Source organism: Xenopus laevis, chromosome 6L (assembly GCF_017654675.1).
Source record: "Xenopus laevis strain J_2021 chromosome 6L, Xenopus_laevis_v10.1, whole genome shotgun sequence".
Classification (NCBI taxonomy): Eukaryota; Metazoa; Chordata; class Amphibia; order Anura; family Pipidae; genus Xenopus; species Xenopus laevis.
Window position 1 is genome coordinate 58,471,517 of NC_054381.1, and position 27,147 is coordinate 58,498,663.

At 38.3% G+C, this 27,147-nt stretch overlaps 1 protein-coding gene across 2 annotated transcripts in view; it reads right to left on the reverse strand.

Moving 5' to 3' along the window:
• Positions 1-27,147, reverse strand: part of LOC108718976 (contactin-associated protein-like 2) — a 1,054,026-nt gene that overhangs the window by 31,331 nt on the left and 995,548 nt on the right. For both annotated transcript variants that reach the window (XM_041566089.1, XM_018267529.2), the window contains 4 exons: positions 25,478-25,714; positions 22,077-22,313; positions 20,379-20,515; positions 9,436-9,529 (listed from right to left, as the gene is read on the reverse strand). In XM_041566089.1, the coding sequence (XP_041422023.1) occupies positions 9,436-9,529; positions 20,379-20,515; positions 22,077-22,313; positions 25,478-25,714 (705 nt within the window). The remainder of the gene's footprint in view (positions 1-9,435; positions 9,530-20,378; positions 20,516-22,076; positions 22,314-25,477; positions 25,715-27,147) is intronic.

Genomic DNA, 27,147 nt, shown 5'->3' on the forward strand with positions numbered 1-27,147 from the left:
GAAACCTCTGAATTACAGAAAGTACATATCCCTTGGGGGCAGATTTACTAAAAGGCGAATTGTCGCCAGCGACTGATTCGCACCCATCGCACCACTTCGCCAAGCACACATACTATATGATTACACTAATTCACTAAAATGCGAAGTTTCATCCCGGGCGTTGAGCGCTGGTGACTTTTCACAAGTGTTACTTTACTTCGGCTGTGCGAGTATTTTATAGCGAAGATTTGCCTAATGGTTTTAAAAATTAGTGGTGAGCACAACTTTCCTTTGTTTGTTATAGTTCTACAGGAGCAGTGACCAGCTCCATGTTGTAGCTCCCACCCCCTCCAACTATAGTCAGGTGATCCCACTGGTGTCTAATAAAAGGGCAGCCAAGTTTGGGAGTTTTACTTTGAAAGCAGCTAGTAAGTTGCAGGTAAAACCTAGTCCCTTTGTAAAATGTATAATGAAGCAATAGAATTCTTAATAAATCAGATAAAATTGAGCATAGGACTGGCCAGATATGGGATGACTTTGACGTAGTTGGCCAGCTTAAATATATTGCAATATATGGACAAACAATCCCTGTTTTGTTTAAAGGGTAAGGCATTTTTCAGTAGCAGTATGCACAAAATGTCTCTGTCTTAAATATTGATAATGGGTTGTGTGCAGAGGACTCTTGTATTTGTCTACTAGCATTCATTTGTGCCTAGCGAAACTTCGCTAGTGATCTTGCGATTAGTCAATTTGCATAGGGTGGGAAATTTAAAGTTGTACGGACATCTTTATTATAAAGCTGCAAATGGTTCAAGTTACAGGTTTATATTACACATGTCCAGGGAACCTTAATAAAGACAAGAGAGTTCATATAATGTCCTATACATGAGTCCACTGTAAAATTAATGTTCCATATGTAATAAAATGTGTGGAGAAAACCGCTTACCCAAAAAGCTAAGTTAGCTAATAAAAGGAAAAAAAAGGAAAAAGTTGCCAACGTTTTTTAAACTTTGATGCATTTTCAGCACAGCACATAGAATATGATGTAAGTGACAGAAGATTGAGGAAGATCTAGCTTCTTTATAGCACTTCGCCTGGTCTGAGGAGGCAAAGAAAACTCTGGCGAAAGAGGTAACGTTCAGTAAAATCTGCATTTTAGTGAATTTGCGGAGTAACGTCCATCCGCCAGAGCGAAAAGTCACCTTCCGATAGAGTGGGAATGACCACTAGCAACGGTTCCGTTCACTAGCGAATCGGCACCTGTGCCTGTTAGTGAATTGGCGATTTCCCTGCAGATGGCAACGCTGGCAAAAAGTCGCTAGCTTTAGCCACTTCGCCCCATAGACTCAGTTTTATCCAAATATATTTCCTTTTTCTCTGTAATAATAAAACAGTAGCTTGTACTTGATCCAAACTAAGATAAAGTCATTCCTTATTGGAAGCAAAACCAGCCTATTTAGTTTATTTAATGTTTACATGATTGATAATGATGAGCAGATTATGGATAGATCCATTATCCAGAATACCCCAGGTCCCATACCTGTACTACTGAAAGTATTTATTCAATAGGACAGTATTTTTGGGCCACAAATTCGCACTGGTGGCATAGCACTCTATATGTTGCCCTTAGGGAGCACATCATTCTCACTATGGGGCAGATTTACTATAGGGCGAAGTGACTAACGTTATCGAAAATTCACCAGCGCCATTTACTTTGCCAATTTACTAACGGGCGCAGCCGTAACTTCACTAGCGAAGGAGATAGACTCTAGCGGTAATTCACTCCCTTATGCCTGGCGAAGTTGCGCTCTGGCAAATGGACGTAACTACGCAAATTCACTAAGATTCGGATTTTACTGAACGTTACCTCTTGCGTCCTCAGACCAGGCGAAGTTCAATAGAATAGATAGGACTTCCTCAAAATTTTTAGTCCCAAAAACGACGGCGACTTTTCATTTTTCAGGGTGATAGGCTGCATAAGATTGTAAATTTTTTCTGGGGTACCCGGCTTCCGCGCCACATTTCCGAATATATGTCACATAAACATATTTTCTTTTATTAAGGTTTCCCGGGCTTGTGTAGTGTAATGTATTGACTGCAACATGTACGTCCATTGAACTTTAACTTCCCCCCGTCTGCAAATTAGGCAACACTAGTGCAACTTCACTTGCCATAGTAACGCTAGCGCTACTTCGCCAGCATTTGGCGCCCTGGACGCAACTTCAGATTTAAGTGAATTAGCGTTGTCCTGGCGAATCTACACCTAGAGAAGTGTTGCGATGTGAGCGAAGTAGACTCTAGTGCAAATTCGGCGCTTAGTGAATCTGCCCCTACATCTCTTCACTTGTGTCTCCATACATTCCTGGCTGTTGCTCACAAAGTTGCCTTTTCACAAACCTACACCTACTATGGTCCTCCTTAAACCTTTGCTTCTTGCGGATGCATCTGTCTTTTTTGATCTAGCTGAGCCTTCTATCTTAAAAATTCCTTCATTAGAATTCTCCCTTATGTTATTCAAAACTAAACTCACAGTCTAATTCTTGTAGCACTGCTACAATATCTGAATCTGACTTATTTGTCAATGTCCCAGCCATAGTTTCTGGCTACATTTATTACTCTCCTATTTGTCTCTGTAATTGGTGGGTCCCTAGATTGTAAACACATCACTGCATATACAAGTAAAAAAAAAAAAGCAAGCATTACTACTTTCAACTGGTCTGACACAAAAAATATTTAATGTGAAAATATTAGTGATCACTCCTTTTTTTACATAAAATATTTTTTCTACCAGACTTGTTGAGAGCAGTGCTACTATTTAAAAATTAACTTGCACCCAGGCAAGCTGCATTTTGGTGGATATATATAAGCAATGTCCACAAGTAGCTGCACATTGGAAGATTTTGCCAGGGTGCATAAAATACAATGTGGTTAACAAATACATTTTTTGTTTCCTTTTTAAACAACACTAGTGTGTGCTGTGCTGTTTGTCTTATCTCTCGAATTTTACAGTTTTTTAGACCTCGAATGAACTCACAACTCGAATGGTTTCTTAATTAAGAAAAAACTCAAATGGAAAAAAGTTTGTGGTTAACAATTAGAAAATTCGAATTGATCGCGTTTTTGGAGAAAAAAAAATTGAATCGCTCGCAATGTTTTCAGGCAAAACCCCTCCAAAAAAACTTGAACATCATGAAGGCTATTAACATCTTCAAATGGTTCAAGGGACCTCTGCCATTGACTCCTACATGACCTTGACAGGTTTTAGACGGTGTATTTTTGAATTCAATCCATTATCAGGGCCGGGGTATAATAAATCTATTTTTGACTCTAAAATAACCTTGAAAACTCCAATATTGCCCCCAATAATGAATAATTATATCTAAGTATGAAGTACAAAGTACTGTTTTATAAATACAGAGACAAAAGGAAATCATTAAAAAAAAATTTTTGAATTATTAAAATGGACTCTATGAGAGATAGCTTTCCTGTAATTCGGAGCTTTCTGGATAATGGATCCCATACCTGTATATGTAGCTGTTCTTGTGCAGCAGAACAAATTGAAATATTAGGATCTCTGTCTGTCTGTCTATCTATCTGTAAATCAGTTTTTACTTTCAATATTATGGGCTGCACAGTTAAAACCAGAAAGGTTAAGCAGGTCAACTTAGGGGCACATTTACCTAGGGTCGAATATCAAGGGTTAATTAACCCTCGATATTCGACCGTTGAAGTAAAATCCTTCGACTTGGAATATCGAAGTCGAAGGATTTACCGCTATTCCTAAGATCGAACGATCGAAGGAATAATCATTCAATAGAACGATTAAATCCTTCGAATTGAATGATTCGAAGGATTTAAATCCATCGATCGAAGGATATTCCTTCGATCAGAAAATTGTTAGGAAGCTTATGGGGACCTTCCCCATAGGCTAACATTGGCCTCGGTAGGTTTTAGGTGGCGAACTAGGGGGTCGAAGAAATTTTTAAAGAGACAGTACTTCGACTATCGAATGGTCGAATAGTCAAACGATTTTTAGTTTGAATCATTCGATTCGAAGTCAAAAGTTGTAGTCGAAGGTCGAAGTAGCCCATTCGATGGTTGAAGTAGCCATATTCGACCATTCGAAATTCAAACTTTTTTTCCTCTATTCATTCACTCGAACTAAGTAAATGGGCCCCTAAGTGTTCAAAAAGGGGAAATATTTGTAATGACAAATTGATTCTGGATAAAGAAATATTCAATTATCTGTAAGTTCATCTCACATTAATTTTTAAATGTCAGATATAAGAGTCATATTTTATTCAAACAGCCTTGCTAGAAGTTAGTGTAATGCAGATCAGTATATACATTTCTTATTATCTCTTCAGATTGTACTGCAGTATCATTTATCATGGTAGCTTACTTATTCCCTAGCTGCAGCCTGGCTGGATGAATAGCTAATGCGGGCAGCCTGAGCTGGCTAAAATGTATTGAACGGCACTCATCTGCCTCAAGGACATTGTAAAGGGCCTGGATTTCTTCCTGACACTATGCATTGTTATTATCCCTTTCTTTTGGGAAATGAATAGAGGCAGCACTAAGAGGGAAAGTAGATGCCTAATTTGATGCTCTGTGGGGAGTCTTTAGGAAGGTCCCCCATGTGAACCATTAGGGCACAGATACTACGCCAGGATCAATAATGGCAGCAATGAATGCAAACAATGCAACCAAACATACGGCAGGTTTTAATTAACCCAACAGAAATGCTCAGAAATGGTCTGGATTTCTAACCTACAACCTTAGCAAAAATATCTTTTATCACTTGGTCATTATGTATTACCCTGTGAAATAGGGGAACTTTATACGTCTAATGTCAATTTTGATAAAAATTTTGAATGGGCATCCATGACTTAAAAAAGAATACATTTCTGTACTAAAGGTCATATAACGACCTTCAAAATTATCAGTCAAAATATGCTCTATAACATATATACAACTGAAGGAATGTTTAAATATACTGAAGCGAACATATATTTTACTATTCCCAAAAATAAAATAAAAACTGCTTTATACACACAGTCTACTACCTCGGCCCTGTCATGGTCTTAATAAGAATTTGTCGTGCGAGGTTTGGAATTTAACTGCCCATGATGATCTGCTATGACTTAGTTATGTTATTTATTTTAGCAACAAATGACCAGTGTGGATGTCAGGAAAGCTGACTGAATATGAAAGCTAATGATTTAAAAAACATCAATTAAAAAATGGCTGACTGATTTGGACAAATCCAAAGTGATCCAATTTCTCAGCAACAGGCTGACCAATTGGATCACACTTGTCTTGAATTCTAATTGAATGGGAATCCTAGCAACAAGGTTCAGGCGACTTTCCTTTCTCTTTTGGTGACATTTTGCAGAGCAGAGCTTTTTGCTCCAATATTAGTAGAATTTCAATGGTATTACTATGCAGAACTGGAATGTACTTTTCAGTTTTTATATGTGGTTAAAGGGGACCTAAATAATGGTGTCACTGTGCTGTTTGCATCAATATATTTTGAGCACCCAAACCCTTTTATTCACCTCATATTGTGTTGAGGTTGCGTTAAGATGACCCTGGTCAAGCTTCTCTCACTCACTTATTACAGTGTCTTAACATTCCTTGCATGGCTTAACCAGTTTTACAAAAAGGTCTAGGGCCAATAGTGTCCTATTACATACTACCCTATTTTGTCATATGCAGCCTCTTGGCACTCATAAACCAGTACCGTTATCTCCATACTTTTACGAAAAGGTCACCATCTATTCCTACTGCACTTCTTATTGGGCTGTCTGTCTTATTAACCTAAGGTCAGTGCCAGACATAGTGGATCACATCTCTCAGGTGAGCTTCACTTTCTGTAACTTAAGCAGAGGCCACAAAGTAAGTTGTTCATAAGCCAGAAAAGGTTCTTCCTCTGTGCAATGACCCTTACATAGCTCTAAGCCTTTTATCCTTCCCCAGTTGCTGCTGTAGGAACTAATAACATTAAAGTATCATTCACCTCATTACAATGACCACAAGTAGTATGTCAAATACTGCAAGAAGATAGATACAGATCAGCAGAAAGTAAGTAAGCTTTTCCTTGTAAACCAATAAAATCTTTGAAAATATATATTTCACAAACATTGTACCAGCATGTTCAGCAATAATGATTTATTCAAACAATTATTTGAAAAAAATACTCCATTTAAAAGATTGCAGTAGAGTGGCAACCCATTGCCAGTGCCATGTTAATACTTTACCCCTCCAATGCTGAATTTTGCAGTAAGTTTCCATTGGTAGGCTGAGTGCTCAAAATTGAATTTTGAATGCCATATCATGCTGCTTAGCAAATGAACCCATACTTTGCTCTACAAACACCCCTTATTTGGTGCAAGCACTTTACTGTTAGCATTTACTTTTACATTTTTAAATTCTGTTTAAAATTTCATATTGATTTAATTTTTTCCCTCTAATGTATTTATTTTGCAAATAAAATGAACTTTATTTAGATTGACGTTTCGACCCTCACTGGGGTCTTTATCTTGATATCATTTTTTGAGCATACATAGTATGTGAGTTGCAGAAATAAAAAAAACAGCAATTAACAATGTGAAACATCGAAAAAGTGGAATAAACAATCAAACAGAGTGACTCACATTAGACACAATCCATTCTGTACACAGGAGATATTCACATATATTAACAGCAATCTGTTTAGTTGGTGACTTTTGGGGAGGCTAAGTCTGTAGTGATCTTCCAGCTTATGAAAGAGCCTGCAATTAATTCTGTGTTTCCATGACAAGTGGATTACTTCTGTGTCTTGCCAAGTTGTGTTGTAGACAAAGTAAATTGTTAGATGTTGTATAGGTCTGGGAATGGAGGAAGTATAGATGGACCAATGGGAGATACATTTTGTTCCTTGTGTTCTATTGTTTCTTGCTAGTCCACGTGAAAAATGTGGTGCAGTTTTTTTCTTGGCTAAATCTAGAGATGGCAGTTCTGGTAAGCCATTGAACTAAAATTGTCTTGCGAGTGGCTGTGGCTGAGTGTTCTTGCTGAGTGGCTCTTTCTGATTTAGTAAGTGGGGTGGATTGAAATAACTTACTAAAGAGGGTCCATTCAAAATATAATTATAAAGTTTTCCTATCAAGTGGGTCCAATAAGTGTTTAAGTGACTTATGCCCAGTAAATATGTACCTTTGGGCAAGACCACAGACAGAGTTCCTGGTCTGCATCCGAAGTGTGACATTGGAAACAATTACTCATGGGTAGGTTGCCTATTTTTGTTCCTTTTAACATATTGCTACGTGACCTGGATACATAACAATCTTCATAGACATTTAAATACCTTATGAGAGGAGACAAATTAGGTCTTACTTCCTGAAGTGTTCCCTAGGGCAATGGCACTTGGGGAGATCCCCAATACTTTACCATCTGCTAGGGTCAGACTGGGAAAGCAGGACACTGGGAAAAAACCCAATGGGTCTTGCTGACCCAGACCCTGGGTGCTACAGCTTTACCTGCCGCCGGCCTAAGGTATGTGTGGGGCCCAGGTGGCAGGGGTTTGAGGCATTGGGGAGGGGAGTCCCAGGCGGAAGGGGGTTGCAGCTTCGCCGGGGCCCTCAGCAGTGCCCATGGGGCCCAGACCCCCAGTCCGATGCTGCCATCTCCCACCACTTACAGCTTGGCTGGTGGTCAGCAGAGAATCAACCAATAAATTCATTTATTTGCAATTTCATGGACCCTGCAGGTGCAAACTCTTGCAGGTCAAACAATTATTGCTCAAAAACCCTCATTGTGTATATACTGTATATATAAATAAATATATCTCGTTGCACAGAATTTAACTTTATAACATACATCTTACAGCAAATATTTTGCTAGTCAATGCTACTGTGTCTTTTAATTTAAGTATTCCTATAAAAATTTATAAAAAGCGATATCATTGCTCATTTTAAAGGCTAATGTTCCTTTTACAAAATAGCAAAACCCTGCTCTGAATTACGGACTTAATCGTGCATGCTAAAGATGGGAATTGCTGATATTAATAATAGATGGCTGAAGGTAAGGCAGATCCTTGATATTGATTTGTGGTGAACCCTGCTTTGCATGCAGTATGGAGTAAGGGGAAGCCTGGCAAATGTTGGAGCTCAGATGGGTATGGGCAAGCATATTATTATTCCTAACATAATGATCTAAGGCTGGCAGGGGCGCTCCACCAATGAGGCGAGTTGAGGCACCCCCCTCAGACGGCAGCGCCCCCCTGGTTGCTAAGAGCCAAATTTCCGATTTTCAACCCGGAAATCCGTCTGGAGTCGGCTGCAGCGGCAGAGAAAAATTGCGCAGACGAGGGTGGGGGCGGGCCCGTCTCCACGGCCCGCACCAGGGCCCGCCCCCACCAAGTTACGTTACTGGATAGATGGAAGCCAAGACCCCTGGGGGAATTTTGCAGGGATTAGTATCTGCTTTATGGACTCAGCATAAATGATACATGTAGCTATAAAATTCCCCACTTTTCCTAACAAGTAAGGATTGATTTCTCCATTGCAAGTGCTGTAATATGGCTTTTGCTTGAAGAAACTGATTACTGAATAACTGGCTAATTAAAGCTAATGTTTTATGCTTAAATTCGTTATCTTGCTCCACAGAACGGTGCCTGTGCCATTCTCTCCCAATAACAGTATTGTATACAGTATACATATTAGTACCCCCCATCCCTTTGACCCTGACAAAAATATTTCTTTACTGAAAAAGTGATGTTTGACATTTATGTTCTGCCTTATGCAAGCCCATATACAAAATACAAAGTGACATGGAACTCAACAACGAGGAGACCTCTCACAAAACTTAAAGTGGACCTGTCACCCAGACACAAAAATCTGTATAATAAAAGTCCTTTTCAAATTAAACATGAAATCCAATTTCTATTTTTATTAAAGCATTCATAGCTGTTGTAAGCTCATTTAAACATCTCAGCTGTCAATCAAATATTGTCTGCCCCTCCTCTATGCTCTGGGCATAGAGGCAGTTCAGACAATTACTTTCACTTTCCATTCAGCACTTCCTAGATGTCACTGCTCTCCCCACATTCTCCTCTCTCTTCACCGTTTAATTGTGTAGCCAGTGCATGGGGATGGACATCAGGTCCCCCATTCTGGTGCACAAACAAGATTCTGAGCTGATACAAGGCTTGTCTCAATAACAGAATGGCTCCTGCCTGCTTGCTATAATTATGAATTTCCAGACTGGAGGAAACAAGATTCAAATCATTTATACAGTGTAATTAAAGTTCCTTTTGCTTGACTGATGTGATAAAATAGGATTATGAATATTTATTTGGGTGACTGGTCCCCTTTAAGATGTTACTGGCCATGGTAGGGAAGGAGAAACTTGCAATAATATTTGTATCTCTTGTAATTAATGACTCAATCTCTTTGCCATGGAAATGCTGCTTACCTATAACCTTCCCAAGGAAAAGGGCCTTCGGTCCATTAAACTGAGTGTCAGAGGCAGAAGGAAGGTTGTAGACTGCCGGTGGGTAGTGATCAAGCTGAAAGGAAACATGGGACAGATTTGAGAAATGACATTTATAAGTCTTTGCAAAAGAATGTGCTTGTGATATACTATATTGTACATGGGTCATTGTGTTTTCTTCTGCAACACTAAAAATAATAAGCTAACACCCTTGAAATGAAAGGACATCCATTATTATCATAGTACAAATCCATAATTTATAGAGAAGAACGTTTCCATACATTTATGTCTCCATACACAAGGGAATCAAGCACAGATGGTTTCACTATGTCCAACTATAATTTGGGGTACAATATACATTCTGGATGTATTTATAGAGCCAAAGTACACTTTACCCACCACCCTGAATTGAAACAGGACAGATTTAAAAATAACAATAGCTCTAAAAGTATGCAGCATTCCTGTTTCAGAGTAGTTAAACTAACTCCATTTCCTAAGGGTGCTAATCATCCCGGCCTTGATTTTTTAAAACTTCATTCCTCTCACATTTAATGGTAAAGTAATAAGGTCTCAAAAATGTAATGAATGATTATTACCCGGAAAATGAGTCTGGAAGAGGTGCTGAACAAATAGAATATATTAGTAGAAAGTTGATACCAACAGAGTTTACAGTTGAATAAAATATCTTGTCTTTTATCTATTGTTTCAGATTTTTCCCAAGGCTGGGCTATCTTTGTACTTATATTAAAACAGAATTTTGCCGAGTGCTTGTTAATATGGAAGACAATAGTGACACCTAGTGGAAACAAATCAATATTCAGTTTACTGAATTTTTTAGTTTCCACAGCATCATATACTGTGACTAACCACTGGAGATTTATAAGCATGCAACAAATTTTGACCTAAAGGTGAGATATTATGAACATAAATTAAATAACTTTACCTTTAATAAACACAACAATCTTAACATAGGGGAGGAGTAAAAAAACACTGATGATGCAGAGTTCTGGGATGTTTAAGGTAGAACTAAGACCTAACCAAAGAACACTACATATAACTTAAATATTGATTGCGTCATTCTGACCATCCTGTGTTTCAACATTAATTTATAAAATAGAATATTATGTGTAATAGTTATATTTAGTTTAAAATGATTACTTATTTTACTCACTAAAAGACAGGACACTGTTAATGGGACAGAGAAGGTCTAGCCTTAAAAGCTATAGGTCTAAGCCTATAAAATTTGTTGCTCCAGCCTCCTACAATGATTTATAATATGATATCACCTCCATGTAACAATATAAGACTTTCACGAACCTTTGCTCTGCTGTCTGGAGCAAAATGTGCTGTGGTATGGCACCCACCATAGGGACAAAAGTCAATGTCAATAAATTAATATTTGGGGAAAATAGATATACAAATTTAAGCCTGCGGGACTTGTCTGTGTTTCTTTTAGCCTACGGAAGTGTTTAAAGCTCTTTACCTCTCTACAGAAAAACATTAACAATCATTGGAGACAATGATAATACAGCCCCCTAACTAGTGGACCCATTTAAAATTAATTTAGTTATGTGTAAATGCTTTAGATTTTAATAATTAGAAAGCTAAAGAGAACAGGAACAAGAGAGAGGGTTTTTTTTTAAAGAAATAATCAATTTACTGTAGTAATAATAATAATAATATTGCAAATAATAAGCAATCAATTCAATAAAAAGAGTAGATTTTATTGCTTTCTTATGATAGCTTCCTTTTAAAGTGGTAGCATAGATCAGATTCCTGGCTCCTGAGATTTCAGATTAAGTGGCATCTGTTGGGCTTAATGAAGTTGTTTGCACATGGATAGGAAACTGGCTACAGGATTGGGTACAGAGGGTGGTTGTTGATGGTTCATTCTTTACTTAGAGTAAGGTTCTTAGCGGGATCCCTCAGGGCTTGGTATTGGGTCTAGTTTTATTTAACTTGTTCATTAATGACTTAGGGGAAGTTATTGTAAGTAATGTATTAGTGTTTACAGTTGGCACAAAACTATGCAGCCCAATTAATTCCATTCAGGATGCGGCATCCTTGCAACACGATCTAGACAAACTGGCAATCTTAGATTCAATGTTGATAAATGTAAAGATAATAAACTTGGCTGTAGGAAGCAATGCAAGTCAGCGGCTTGAAGGGCAATTAAGGTCTTGAGCTGTATTAAAAGGGGCATAGATATGCAGGAGGAAGGGGCCATTCTTCCACTGTATATAGCCCTTTATGCAAGGTTAAATGGCTTTTTAGCAAGTGAGGGATTACAGGGTTATGAAAGATAGCTCTTAGTACAAGCTGATCCTGGGACTAGTCTGAGTTTTTTCTCCTTCTGATGCAAATTGGAGAGACTTCTAATGTTTTTTTTTTTTGCCTTCCACTGGATCAATTAGCAGTTAGGCAGGTTTTGTATATATAATATACTGTATGTATAGACTTAAAAAGTTTAACTTTTTTGTCAACCTAACTTACTATGTTACTATGTGTACAAGGCAATAAAGATGCACCACAGATGTGTCCTAACTTCCACTGTTAGCTGTGATAAAGGTACTTGCGTCAATAAAGATCTCTATGTCTTTGTGCAGCAACAGCTACAGCACAAAATCAATAATAGTTTCATAAATAGTGGATGAAGTAGCTAGAGCAGCATGGGGGTTCAGCACATTAGCCATTATTACACAGGAGAATCAATTGTTTTTTGCCCTGAAGAAATTTGTATTGGGATTGTTCAGACTAGGTGGGTCATATTTCATAGACCTATGCCTGGGTCATTGTCCTATTTCTCCTTGGTGGATCTTTTTTGCTTAGTCAGTCTTGCTCTAATATGGCTACACCATCACTCGAGGCCTGTCTACACTATTGTTTCTGAAATTCAGGGGCTGGTTTCACTTAAAGCTTGAGTGCAAGTTTGGCGAGACCCAGTTGAATTCAGTATCTCTCACACAAACAGTATCTGCTACAACCTATTCACTAAAATATCTCATTGCAATAAGTAAATATCTCATAATAAGTATAGTAACAGTAATGCTTGAGGACACCTCTAAGCCAAGCTTCATTACCAAGGCCTTCTGTCGTGGGCTCTTAGCATCTTATTTCTGCCACTTTGATGGAAAAACAATATACTGGGGGTCGGTTACTTTGACCCTGGGAACAAGAGCACTAAAGAAAGAAAAAGCAGGGTTCAGGGTTTGTCTGCCTTCTGCACTTGGCACCGGATTGGATAGACACAGTATTAATTGGCACAAGGCAGCCTAGTCTTTATCACCTGCCACTCCTTGTAGTCTGCATTCAGCAGTGCTCCCTAACTTGCACATCTCAATGACATACAAGTTAAGCTCCCCATAGACGTGACGATTCTTCTTGCCGAATTTTTCGGCAGACATCTTTCAGGAAATTGTTCGGCCAGGTCAACAAAAAACGTTGTCGGTCCCAGTGCAATCTATCTATGTCTGCAGGGCCAAGCAGGCAGTTCCCCTTTGTTTTCCTGGCAAATTGGTCTTTTTAGTTGATGGTAAATTCGTACAATCGTACGATCGTTCCGAGAAAATCGTGGTCTCACGATGAGGATCTCAACATCTATGGCCAGCTTTAGAGAATGATGAGCTGGAGGAGAGGGAATACCTATGTATTTTCCTCTGTCTTCCTCTAAAGAATCCAATGTTGCCAAACATTGGAAGCACTGTGTTCATGGGGCAATGCAGGTCTTTGAACTACATTTTGGAGTACAGAGACCGGTGGCAATTTTTCCAAGTGCAGGGCAGGCTGCAAAGTGCAAAAAGCATGGCATATTGGCCTGTCTTAAAAATATTAATAATCATCATCATGACCTGCCTCTTAAAGGTTGTTCACCTTCAAAAAACTTGTTTCAGATCAGTTGTTTTTAGATTGTTCACCAGAATTGTAGACTTTTTTCCCATTAATTTCCATGTTTTGTTTCAGTCTGGCAGCTCAGCAATCCAGGTGAAGAGCTGTTACAATTTGCTACATTCGTTGAAAATTTTTTCAGCAGCATCTGCGAATTATTAGTAACTATTGAACTATTGTATTGATTGTAACAGCTGCCTTAAAGGAGAACTAAGTGACTGCAACAAATTTGGCTCTCGCACACTTCATTAAAGGCAAAAATACCTGGTGCATAGAGGTAGAGGTTCGGCCGCCTCACGTGTGATGCTCCATAGAAAGAAATCCATTGGCACACAGGATTGATGCAAGAAAGATTGCCTTGCGTGTTTAATGCGGAGTGCAACGTTTCGGGTCATGCCCCTTTGTCATGTTTGAATAAAATAATAATAAAATGAATAAAGGGGCGTGACCCCGAAACATTGCTCTCCGCATTAAACACGCAATCTTGCTTGCATCAATCCTGTGTGCCATTAGATTTCTTAAAGGAGGACTAAACCCTAAAAATGAATATGGCTAAAAATGCCATATTTTATATACTGCACTGTGGTTGCCTCAAACATAATGTACAACATTTATAGCCTACGTCTTTAGTTACACTTTACTTCTCCTTCAAAAGGGGTGGTTTACCTTTAAATTCAATTTAAGCATGTTATAGAATGGCGAAACTAAAAAACTTTTAAAATTTATTTTTATTAATCGCCTTCTTCTGACTCTTTCCAGCTTTCAAATAGGGGTCACTGACCCATCTAAAAACAAATGTTCTGTAAGGCTACACATTTATTGTTATTGCTACTTTTTATTACTGATCTTTCTATTCAGGCCTCTCTTCTAGTCATATTCTAGTCTCTTATTCAAATCAATGCATGGTTGCTAGGCTATTTTGGACCCTAGCAACCAGATGTCTGAAATTGAAACTGGAGAGCTGCTGAATAAAAAGCTAAAGAACTAAAAAAAAAAACCACAAATAATAAAAATTGAAAACCAATTGCAAATTGTCTCAGAATATCACTCTCTACATCATTAATTTAAAAGTGAACAAGTTTAATGAAACGTGTGAATTCTGCTCAGCAGGGACAAAGATAAGACATTTATCAACTTATGTATAATTTAGAACAGTTTACAGAGTTGGTAACCCCCTCCCCGAGCTAAAAAGACATAAGAAGGTGAAAAATGAAGCTTTAAACTTCAACATTTGAGAATTGGTCACAAATAGAAAATAGAAAGTAATTGAAAATCATCTTTATTTCTGGTAATCTGAAACCAACTGAACTGAAAAAAGTGTTGCAAGGTGAATAACCCCTTTAGTTTGGGTTAGTTTCCACAGCAATGTCCCATAGCATTTACATGAACTGATTATTTTCAGGGGCTGAACAAGTTTCCTGAATTTTACTGGTATATATACAGTACATGAAATTGTATAAGCAATATAAGCTATGCCGCATTTATTCTCTGTAGACTCAGAATAGAACTGGCAACACATTGATGGTACTTGACAGCGAGCCTGCAGTTGCACACCACACAAAGAAAATTGTCAGGGTAATTTTGGAATTCTGTGTTGGACATACTCTTGTGCTACTTTGAAGTTTTTCAAGGAGGATGAAATGACTTGAGGCTACTCTGTTTATAGAATAAATTATCAAGGCAGAAGATGAGACAATGTGATATTTAAAATATTCAGCAAATTTTTACATAGCATTCTCACCCACAGAACACAAAGCACCAGTCGCAGTACAGCTTGCGCAGTCATGAGTGATTATCTGCTATCTGGCAGCTGTTTAGGTATGTGTGACACTGCACATAAGCTTCCATAAGCTTTCAAAAACAAGTATAGGCTGTGCTGGTAGTGCATCCCTCTAATCCACCTCTAATGTGTTGTAATTAAGCAACCAGATGGTTCTTGCTTATAAAAAGTGAATGTTTTTTAAACATTTAGGAGTCTGCTTAGATTCCTACCAACTTCTCCAAGGTACATAATTAAGCTAATTTGAAAGGATTATTTGAAAATTCAGATCCATCCCTGGAATAAAATACCCACCATGTTCTGTTATTCAGGTAAATGAAAGAACATTGCTAAGCCAGCATTAAATATACAACTCCTGAAAGCTCAGTGCTGGCCCAGGCCTCTGCAATGTTTAGCATTATAAAATCTACCCACAGCTCACACACTCAACTCATTGACTTGGCTGCAGTGTTACAAAAAGATACAACATTACCTGCATTATCTTAAATCTTTGGCCTTACAATTAAACTGAGACTACAAAACTCTGGTCTAAGGGCTCTTACTCATGAGCGTTTTTACCTGCGCTCCCCTGCGTTCCGTTTTTCGGCGTTCAGCCGCAGGGGAGCGCAGGAATAGACGCATTTCATTATTTCAAATGGGGCTGTACTCACACAGGCGCATGTAGGCGCCGAACGCAGGTTGAGACGCAACATGCTGCATTTTTCCTGCGTTCGGCGCCTACACGCGCCTTTGTGAGTACAGCCCCATTTGAAATAATGAAATGCGTCTATTCCTGCGCTCCCCTTCTGTCGGAACGCCGAAAAACGGAACGCAGGGGAGCGCAGGTAAAAACGCTCATGAGTAAGAGCCCTTAATGTGCCTATAATGCACAGAGGTCAGAATGAGACAAAATCTTTTCAGAAAGCCTCCCATGGTTAATTAGATGCTAATGTATGTATGCCTAGATATCGTTTATCACAAGAACACAACTTGGGGTTTAAACAAAGGCTAACAACTCCTGAATGAGTATTATATTTAAAAACACTGAAGATGGCAATTAGGATTTGAATATGGTTCAGTAATTGGGTATATATATACTGTATATATATATATATATATATATATATATATATATATATATATATATATATAATTTGAATTTGAGGGACACTCTCAGTCAATAATAAACCTATATTATATGTATAGAAATTGCAATGTGACATCATGTAGGTAATTTTCACTATGAAGTTCTGTCATTACTCCAAGACCTAGACTATAACAATGTAAATATTATTATATTCACTACTGGTGGGTGGTGACCTCTTTGTACTTGCTTGCAGCCCCTGTACTTGGGAACTCAGCCACCAGGCAGTTTTATTGCCTGCACAAAATGTTTGTATGCATTTAAATAGCATAAAATAATTTACATTGCAATATTCCATACAATACTCCATACAGCGATTTGCTGTTTTCAAACATTACGCTAACTTTAGTATTACGACCTAACTTTAAACACGATAAACAGAAATGACATAAAATAGAATTTTAGCATATATATAGCCTACAAAATTATTAGGAGCCCTATGAGACAACAGATCACAGAGTTACAAAGAAAATTCTATATATATAAGAAGCACAAACTGGATGGAGATGCAAAAAAGCATCTTTATTTTACAAACAGGTATAGTGTGCCTTGTTTTAACTAGTTAGGAGCCACATTTGATGCCTATGACATCTTGTACCTTGCCCATTATAGTTTGGAGCACTTTGGTATGAGAAGACCTCCCCAGTTTCCACCATAAAAGATTGGCTATTGTGCCTTATTTTTAGCTAATAAATCCAAGTAGAGCACATATTTGCTTTCTGGGATATTTACTCACCTCCCTTGCCTTGGAAACATCTTATTTTCAATTTGTCTCATTGGGCACCAATTAACAGGCACCGAGACAGTTTGTTCATGCAGCTAATTTAACTCCTCTCTTCTGCATTGTCAGATTGCATTGATATTGCTGAATTGTAAAAGACAGTATCTTTTCCTTTCCTTGAATTGGGATTCTTGCTCTTGCCACCTATATTCGTCTGCTATGGTTATTAATATACACATCAATCTCATGGTAATTCATTTCTCAATCTATAAAATACATCATACTGATTGCTGGCATAATCAGACAAACAAGTACCAGATTTCTTCTCTAATTCTCAATTTTTAGTGCACGCTATATTCCTCCCATACCTATTTAACTTAGTAACATAGTAAGTTAGGTTGAAAAAAGACTTGGGTCCATTAAGTTCAACCTTTTCACTCTAGTTTAACCTGCCTAACTGCTAGTTGATCCAGAGGAAGGTATAAAAAAACATTTGAAGCCTCTCCAATTTGCCTCAGAGGGGGAAAAATTCCTTCCTGACTCCAAGATGGCAATGGGACTAGTCCCTGGATCAACTTGTACTATGAGCTGTCTTTCATAACCCTGTATTCCTTCACTTGCTAAATAGCCATCCAACTCCTTCTTAAAGCTATCTAATGTCTCAGCCTTCACAACTGATTCAGGGAGAGAATTCCACATCTTCACAGCTCTCACTGTAAAAAACCCCTTCCGAATATTTAGGCGGAACCTCTTTTCTTCTAATCGGAATGGGTGACCTCATGTCAGCTGGAAAGACCTACTGGTAAATAAAGCATTAGAGAGATTATTATATGATCCCCTTATATATTTATACATGGTTATCATTTATCACCCCTTAAGCGCCTCTTCTCCAGCGTGAACATCCCCAACTTGGCCAGTCTTTCGTTCTAGCTGAGATTTTCCATACCTTTTACCAGCTTAGTTGCCCTTCTCTGTACCTTCTCTAATTCAATAATGTCCTGTTTGAGCACTGGAGGCCAAAACTAGACTGAGCTGAGCCAACAGTGCAGCTATGAAGTAACTTGGTGTGAATAAAGCATATAAAGTAGTATCACCCCCCCCCCATTCCCATATACAATGCATGGAATGCATTAGACCATGGAATGCCAAAGAGACAACCTATAAATCAGGGCCCCCTGGCAGCTCGCACGCAACTGACTCTGGCGGAGATCCGGGCTGATTCCGGGCATACTGAGGGGGGCCCCGCTGCACATCCCGCGCCAGGGTCCACCCCCTCTAGTTACTTTACTGCTTCTGATTGGTTGCCATTGGTTACTGCCCAGGTGCAAATTTATAAATGAGCCTCATGTACTGTTTGCTTGTTTACTGCTATAAAAAATTTAAAGGAAAACTATACCCCCAAAATTAATACTAAAACAACAGATAGTTTATATTAAATGAAGTGGCATATTAAAGAATCTTACCAAAGTGGTATATATATTTAAGCAAATATTGCCCTTTTACATCTCTTGCCTTGACCCACCATTTTGTGATGGTCTGTGTGTTGCCTCAGAGATCACCTGACCAGAAATACTACAGCTCTAACTGTAACAGGAAGAAGTATGAAAGCAAAAGACAGAACTCGGTCTGTTAATTGGCTCATGTGACCTAACATGTATGGTTTGTTTGTGTGCACCGTGAATCCTACGATCCCAGGGGGCTTCTCGTATTTTTTTAAAATAGCAATTTTCTATTTATCATTACCCAACGGCACATAATCCTAAAAAAGTATATTATTATGAAAATGGTTTATTTACATGAAGCAGGGTTTTACACATGAACTGTTTAATGCAATATCTTTTTATAGAGACCTACATTGTTTGGGGGGTATAGTTTACCTTTAAATTAACTTTTAGTTTGCAGTAGAGAGTAATATTCAGAGACAATTTGCAATCGGTGTTAATATTTTATTATTTGTAGTTTTTGAGTTATTTAGCTTTTAATTCAGCAGCTCTCCAGTTTGCAATTTCAGCAATCTGGTTGCTAGGGACCAAATTACCCTAGCATCCATGCATTGATTTGAATGAGAGACTGGACTATGAATAGGATAGGGCCTGAATAGAAAGATGAGCAATAAACAATATATTTGTAGCTTTAGAGAGCATTTATTTTTTTTGATAATTTTAGTGACCCCCTTTTGAAAGCTGGAAAGAGTCAGAAGAAGGAGGCAAATAATTCATAAACTATAAAAAATAGAAAATGAAGGCCAATTGAAAAGTTGCTTGGAATTAGCCATTCAATAACATATTAAAATCTAACTTATAGGTGAACCACCCTAAGACCCTAAGGTAACACAAAGAATGACAATATAATATGCTATTGCCCTGCACCGGTAAAACTGGTGTATTTGCTTCAGAAACTCTACAATAGTTTATATAAAAGCTGCTGTATAGCCATGGGGCAGCCATTCAAAGCTAAAAAAAGGAGAAAAGGCACAGGATACACAGCAGATGACAGATAAGCTCTGTAGTATATAATGGCATTCTTCAGAATTTATCTGTTATCTACTGTGTATCCTGCGTTTGAATGACAGCCCAGTAGCTTGTTTTTATAAACTATAGTAGTGCTTCTGATGCAAATACACCAGTTTTACCAGTGCAGGGCAACACTGCATCATATTTCCATTCATTTCTGGTGTTACTGTTCCTTTAAGTATAAACTTAAAAGAAGCCATGGGGAAGTTTAGGTTCTTTTAAGCTATACTACTTTTTTGTTTTGTTTTTTGTTAAGATATAAGATTTTTTTCTTGATTGATATAAGACTTTGTAACATTTTCTTACATTTTTTGTTTCTTCTTAATATCGTTAAATTCCATTGAATAGTGCCATTGGGACTGATTGGTAAGTACTGCTTCCTTACAGTGCTAGAATAATGAGTCTCAGTTCTTTCTGCAAGGAGTGTGTATAGTCTCAATTAATCTGTATAGTTTTCCTTTGGTTACTGTGATTTCCTCCCTCATTCCAATTATGATTAATTATGATGAAATTTTTTATGTATTTGTACCATAATTGGTAGATTTAATTTGGGATAAACTGACCTAGAGCAATTAAAACTGCTGGATGGTTAAAACAACCCATCCAGACTACTACAATGTAGGAAATTAAACCATCTGAAATAATAAGTCAATAAGGGTAATCGTTCAAGATAGCACCTATGTTTGGCAATTATCCAGTGCTGGGGAAGAATTACTCAGTAGTTTGTTTTGGCTGTTCAAAATTGGTGTGATCACACGAGAAATAAATTTGGTTACATCACTCTGCAGAGCCTGCCCATACACACCTTCCATCTTACTCATCAGAGATGTCAACTTCTGGAGCTAGGGGTATGTCTAAAAAAGAAGGTTAGTTAGTAAACAGTGACCAGGATATGCATATTACCTGAAATATTACGTTTCTACCGCTCCTAGTGACGTTGACACTGTGGGGCTGACCATTTGCCATATTTTTGTGATCAGAAATATCAATGTTGTATGGCTCTTTGGTGCCACCCAAATTGTATCGAATTTGTAGGATACCTGCAGAGAAGATTAAAAAATATTATTATGTTCACAAAATACTGGTGCATTTTAATTTGCTAACAATGACGGCTCTAAAAATGGCTTTAAAGGGGACCTGTCACCCTAAGAAATAATTCCAAATTTTTTTCTATCATGTTAATTGAGCAAAATAAACTTTACTTACACTATATTTATTATTTACATTTTGTTTTCTTCAGTATTGGAATTACACCATCACAGCAAGCAGGCACGAGCCATTTTGTAGACACTATTATTAAGACAAATTGTGTATCACCCCAAACTCTTGTGTATGCACCAGAATGGGGAACCTAATACCCAACATAACTATAGAGCCTGAGGAGGGGGGGGGGCAATGCCGAGGCGGACCTGTCCGGCTGGGCACCCTAGGCAGCCCAGCCGGCTAGTTCACCCCCCATCTCCATCTCGCGCACATCAGTGTGGCTCGTGTGGGCATGCGCAGCATCAGCACTTGCATGCATGTCAGTGGCATCAGCTCTCGTGTGCATTCTCTGGCTGCACTTCAGCATCTGAAGGGATAAATAGCGGTGTGCACCGCCTGCCCCAGTCGGACAGGCAGGAGTCGTGCTGGTTTCTATTTCTGGGCGGGGAATAGTTCCAGGTCTGGTCTAGGAGTAGGCAGAAGAGGTAGCTGCCCAGTGCCCCCCAATCGTTGCGCCCTAGGCAGCTGCCTCTTCTGCCTACCCCTAGTTCCGGCCCTGGGGTAATGTAAGAAGTGCCGTGAAATGCAGAAAGTTCTGAATGAAAAGTGAAAGTAAAAGACTTCCCCGCCTCTATGCCTCACGCATAGAGGTGGGGCAGATAATATTTGATTGACAGCTCAGATATTTAAATAGCTTTATAACAAGTATGCATGTTTTAATGAAAAAAATAATTTGTGTTTCATGTTTAATTTGCAAAGGACTTTCATTTTTCAGCTTTTTATGTGTAGGTGACGGGCTCACTTTAATGAGACATAATATGAATAAAAACTATTTTAATCAACAAAAACAATGTGCCAGATGTTTTTGTCTAGTACTGCTTTATATAGGAGTGGTCTGTATTGCTAAAATTCTTATTTTGGAACTATGACCATGGTTTAAGGAATCAATTACTACATAGTAATCCACAATAAAATACAAGCGGGTAGACATGAACACTGATTTAAATTCTATATCAAAGAAGACCTTATTAGGGCATAGCTGAGAAAGAAAATGCTATCATTCCCATTAGTACCAGCTCATGGAAATAGTGCAATTCCATAGAGGTGTCGCTAGAACAAGATGTACTTTACATTATAGCCAGCCTTCTTTATTCATTATAGTCAAAGGAAATTACTGTGGGAAATCAGATGGATATGCAATAGGTGGAGATCTAGCAATATTAGGAAATATTTCCCTGTAGCTATTTACATAACATTAAATTGGCCCTTTTATCGTCTATGGTACATTTTAGAGGAGTATGGGAGCGTATACTCAATATGAAAGATCCCTCTGAGAATATTTTGTGTGATTCAGTGTACTGCAATGGGTTTCTGAACTGAGACAAGCCTTTCCCTTACCTGAGGCCTTGAGTAAGACTGCTAGATAGTCTTGGGAATAGGAGCTGATGTACAGCAAGATGCATGGTGACTTTGTAGTGCTGAAACTGAATAGTAGCTCTTCTTTTGCTAAACCGATGTCTGAAGCAGAACTCTGAGGTATATTTCCAATTTCTTTTGTACTGACCACTGCTGCTGTGGATGCTGAATGGAAATTATATCTCAGCCAAGTACCTTCCTCAAAGTATCCTCCCACATCTACAAGAAAAGAAATAGTAGAAGCAGACCATTAATATCTCACATTTCAGGTATTTCACTATTTTCCTAGGGTCATATATTCTACTGCCCCAGGAACTAAAGGGGTTGTTCACCTTTGAGTTAACTTTTAGTATGATGTAGAGAGTGATATTCGGAGACCATTTGCAATTGGTTTTCATTTTTTATTATTTATGGTTTTTGAATTATTTAGCTTTTCATTCAGCAGCTCTCCAGTTTGCTATTTCAGCAATCTGGTTGCTAGGGTCCAAATGATCATGCATTGATTTGAATAAGAGACTGGAATATTATCCTAATAAGAAAGATGAGTGGAAAAAAGTAGCAATAACTGTAAAAAAACATCTGTAGCTTTACAGAGCATTTGTTTTTGATGGGGTCAGTAACCCCCATTTGAAAGCTGGAAAGATTCAGAAGAAGAAGGCAAATAATTAAAAAAGTTGCTTAAAATTGCCAATTCTATAACATGATAAAAGTTTACTTAAAGGCGACCCACTCCTTTAATGTGTAAATTCTCCATAAATAAATGTAATATAAAAGGCAAGTTGCTACATGAAATTTTCACACACACATAAGCAGGTTGAGGGGAGATGGTTTAAACTTGAAAAGTGCATAGCAAACATTCTTTCCAGTGTTTTGTCTAATGTTGGAATTGTAGAAACTATAGGTAGAGATTATAATAAGTGGGATTTACTTACTATATATGTTCAGGAATACATTTAGGCTTGTAGAAGCTGGAAACCGAAACTGACATTTCCCTCTTTCTAAGTAAAACTTTTAAATATTATCCAAAAACTCCAGTTAAATAGTCCCTCAAGTGTACGAAACATCATGAAAAAAAGTGAAAATCATTTGCAGTCTACAAGGCAACACATTTTAAACCAAGCATCGCTTTAACATTAAAGAATACATGTTTTATTCAACATAACTGCCCCACAAAGCACATTTGTTTTGGAAATCAATACTCAGTATAATGCCTGTTTGAGCTTTGTTGCATTTCCAATGATGAGCGCAAGAAGGTGGGCATATATATGTGTGCAGTGGGAGTGGAGATAGTTTTTATTTTGCTCTATATTAAATTCACATGGTTTATGCATACAATGCCTAACATTTTCCTGAAATGCCTACAGATGTTATGTACATATAGCACATGAATGTGGAACCTTTATGGATGCTTGGTCACATTCTCCTTTTCTTATCAGATAATTACACGGCTGAAGGTTATTTATTATCTCCATAAAATATTCAGTTCAATAATTCTATTCCCTCTTCTAAAATTCCACCCAAAGGAGAAAAAAAATCTATAGAGCTGTGCATTGCTGTTGAGCTCGCAGTACATTGCAAGGTCTTCTATTTATGTTCAATATCTGATATTGTTTTGTTTTCGCTTGAACAAATACGAGTCCCACTGGTTCCATTCTATTCCAAGAGTACAATGTAAAAATCTATAAATTGATAAAATCCATAAAAGAAGAAAAGTACATCCTCGACATTCCCTGCACAAAAAAAAAGTTTGAGAGGAGTCTAAACACAAGTTTATGGTGCTGTGTATAACTTTATAACTACCATGACAGTTTGATAGTCATGCTGACCATGTCTTGTCCCTCTGATAGCCATTAAGATAACAATGGTTCCTGAAAGTCATTGTTTGTTAGATTAGTGACTTGTCTACAAAGCAGATAGACTTGAGCTGGACAAACATTAGAACAATTTTATCCCATCTATCCTTTGCTAGGGTTTATATCTGAAGGTTAAAGGAAATCATTGTCAATGTTCTAAACTGTGGAAGCTTTTAATTTTATTTGCAGGAACTAAAAGAGAATCTTGGTTTTTATAATGAATATAATAATCAAGTGTGCAGGGTACAGGGTGTGTGCATTTTTTAAGGACATGTCCAAACGAACGTGGTCCTAGGGTAGATGATGTCACTAGATAAATGCCAACTGCTGTAGTAGTAAGTGAGCGTTCTTGGCCTTTTGGCTAAGATCATGTGAAGTTCTAATCAGTGGGGGTAAAATGCCAGCCCCTGCTGTGTAGAGAGATCCTCTAACCAAAATACTGTCAGTTTGAAAGCCAGAGGTGACTTACTCACTGTGGATTGGCCATCTACATTGATTGCACTAACACGTTGAATAAAGAAATTTGATGCTGCACCGCTTTGGGTATGCTGGAATTGTTTTAAAAATCCAGCTGAAAACTGGGACCATATCACAAAACTATATATTTTTTTTAAAATTAGTTTTCTTCTCATGTATTTTTGGTGTACATCCCATATGTGCTCCAGCAAAGTTCTAGGAGTGGGTGGATTGTGTGGCTATCATCCATCCACCTGTGATTTGCATTGTTGTTTGCCTTGTTTTAAAGCCTTGGCTGACCACAGGGTAAAGGGACCCTCCCAAGCTGGGAGGTGAAGTAGTGTCTGAAGGCCAGAAGGTTGCAGATAAAAGGGCCTTCCTAAGCCTTGTAGCAACCCTTGCATCTGCTGAACATTTGCCTAAGAGGTTGACAAATATGGAGCCCTTCCTTGCTTAAGGAGGGTACACTGTTTTTGATGAACTGTCGTGTTCTGTGCGGAGCACTTGCAATTGGGACAGAGAAAGCACACACACAAAAACATATGCATAATATATAGATGGTGCCACAAAAAAAATATATAAAATGACTGTAGTTTTGGCAATTCCAACAAGTCATGTCATCTGCTACAGCAGGGTCGGACTGGGGGGCTTGGGGCCCACTGCGCAAAATTGTTTTTTTTACTGCGACCACCTGACGCCAGCATTAAGAAACGGATCTGGGCTGACGGGGCCCACAAGAGCATGGGGCCCATCGTGTTTTTTCCAAATTTTAAAATGAATTCCCCTTTCTCTGTAATATAATAGTACCTTGATCCCAACTAACATATAAATAATCCTTATTGGAAGCAAAACCAGCCTATTGGGTTTATTTAATATTTACATGATTTTCTAGTAGACTTATGGTATGAAAATCCAAATTACAGAAAGATCCAGTATCCGGTATCCGGAAAACCCAGGTCCTGAGTATTTTGGATAACAGGTTCCATACCTGTATATTAAAAGAACATTGGTACTGCAATAGCATGACAGGTAATGTGAAATGTGTAAGCATCTAGAATCAAATAAATACTTCACCTTTGTTACAGTAAGGTCCATCATAGGCTGTCCTTGAGCAGTCACAGGTATAGCCATTATACTTCTCCACACACTTGCCTCCATTCTGGCAGTACATTCCGAAGCTGGTACAGTGTCCTGAGCAACCAGGCTTAACACCTGGTGTGATTTTTGCTCTTTCTTCTAAATCCAGTGTCACACCATTCATTCTCAAAGAACGGATGCATCCCAGGAAGCCTCGCTGATCTCCAGCAGCACCTTGGGTAATGTGGGAAAAAAACAAAATTTAATTTTAGGTAACAAAATATTGCTTTCACATCCCTGCCCTTTACAGTTATTGTTGTTTATCATAAAATATTGTTGTGTATCATAAAATAATGTTTGTATGACAACCTCTACTGCATGCAAGCAAAAAATTACACACAAAGCTGCATGTCTCTATCCTCTATTTAAATGCAGCACTTTTCAGCCAGCTGGAGGGCCACAGACATGATACCTATGGCCTAAACCAGGGGTAGGCAACCCGTGGCTCCGGAGCCTCATGCGGCTCTTCATACTGCTTGCTGCCGCTCTGTCTTGCGGCTTTGCCTGTCATGACGTTGTAAAATTAAAAAAAGGTTCATACTTTTAAAAGTTTATAAACTGTGTTATGTTTTGCGGCTCCAGACTATTTTTCTTTAGTGGACGAGGGGGGCAAAATGGCTCTTTTGATAGTAAAGGTTGCTGACCCCTGGCCTAAAGCAATCGTTATATTTTAGAATAATCTTGCAAAAAGAAAAAAATATTTTATGAAAATACAGAAAATGGCGGAATATTGCAACTGGCCATCTTCTCTTACAACAGCGATCCCCAACCAGTGACTCGCAAGCAACATGTTGTTCACCAACCCATTGAATGTTGCTCCCAGTGCCCTCAAGCAGGTGCTTATTTTTGAATGCCTGGCTTGAAGGCAAATTTTGTGGGAAATTAGTCAATTTTTCGGCGAATCGAAATGCCCCAAATTCGCCCCTCACTACCTGTAATCATAGAGGCTACCAAATGGTCAATCACTACCCTTATTTGGTACTCAAAGGACCTTTTTCATGGTTGTGTTGCTCCCCAACTCTTTTGACATTTGAAGGTGGCTCACGGGTAAATAAAGGTTGGGGACTCCTGTCTTAAAGGTTTTATACTTATCTGTAGTAATTGTAGATTTGCAAATGGTACTCATACTTTAGCTAGTATCATTTTGTGGCCATTTCAACCTTATAAAAAAGGTGTGCACAAAACAGGAATAAGAGGCTTAATAATTGTATTAAGGGAATTTGGATATGAAAAGCAGCTATAAAGCAACATATATTCCTACTCCTAAATCTGTCCCTGACTTAGACTAAAGAAAAGAGAAAAAAAAAATTAGCATACATTTCTTCAAAATGTACTCTAAAACATATACCAGAGGTGGTATATACAAGTACTGGCATATACAAGACTGGTTGTTGGGCATCACTTTTGACATATGCCTACCAACACAACACCATGCCTCTCCGCTATGGAACACTTGGCAGGTAGGGATGTAGCGAACCGCCGATAATGTGTTCGCGAACGCCGTTCGCGAACACCGGCAAAAAATGCGAACAGTTCGCGAACAGTTCGCGAACTTCGAACATCCGAAAATCGTTCGTTTCGAACGATCGAAGGATTTTAATCGTTCG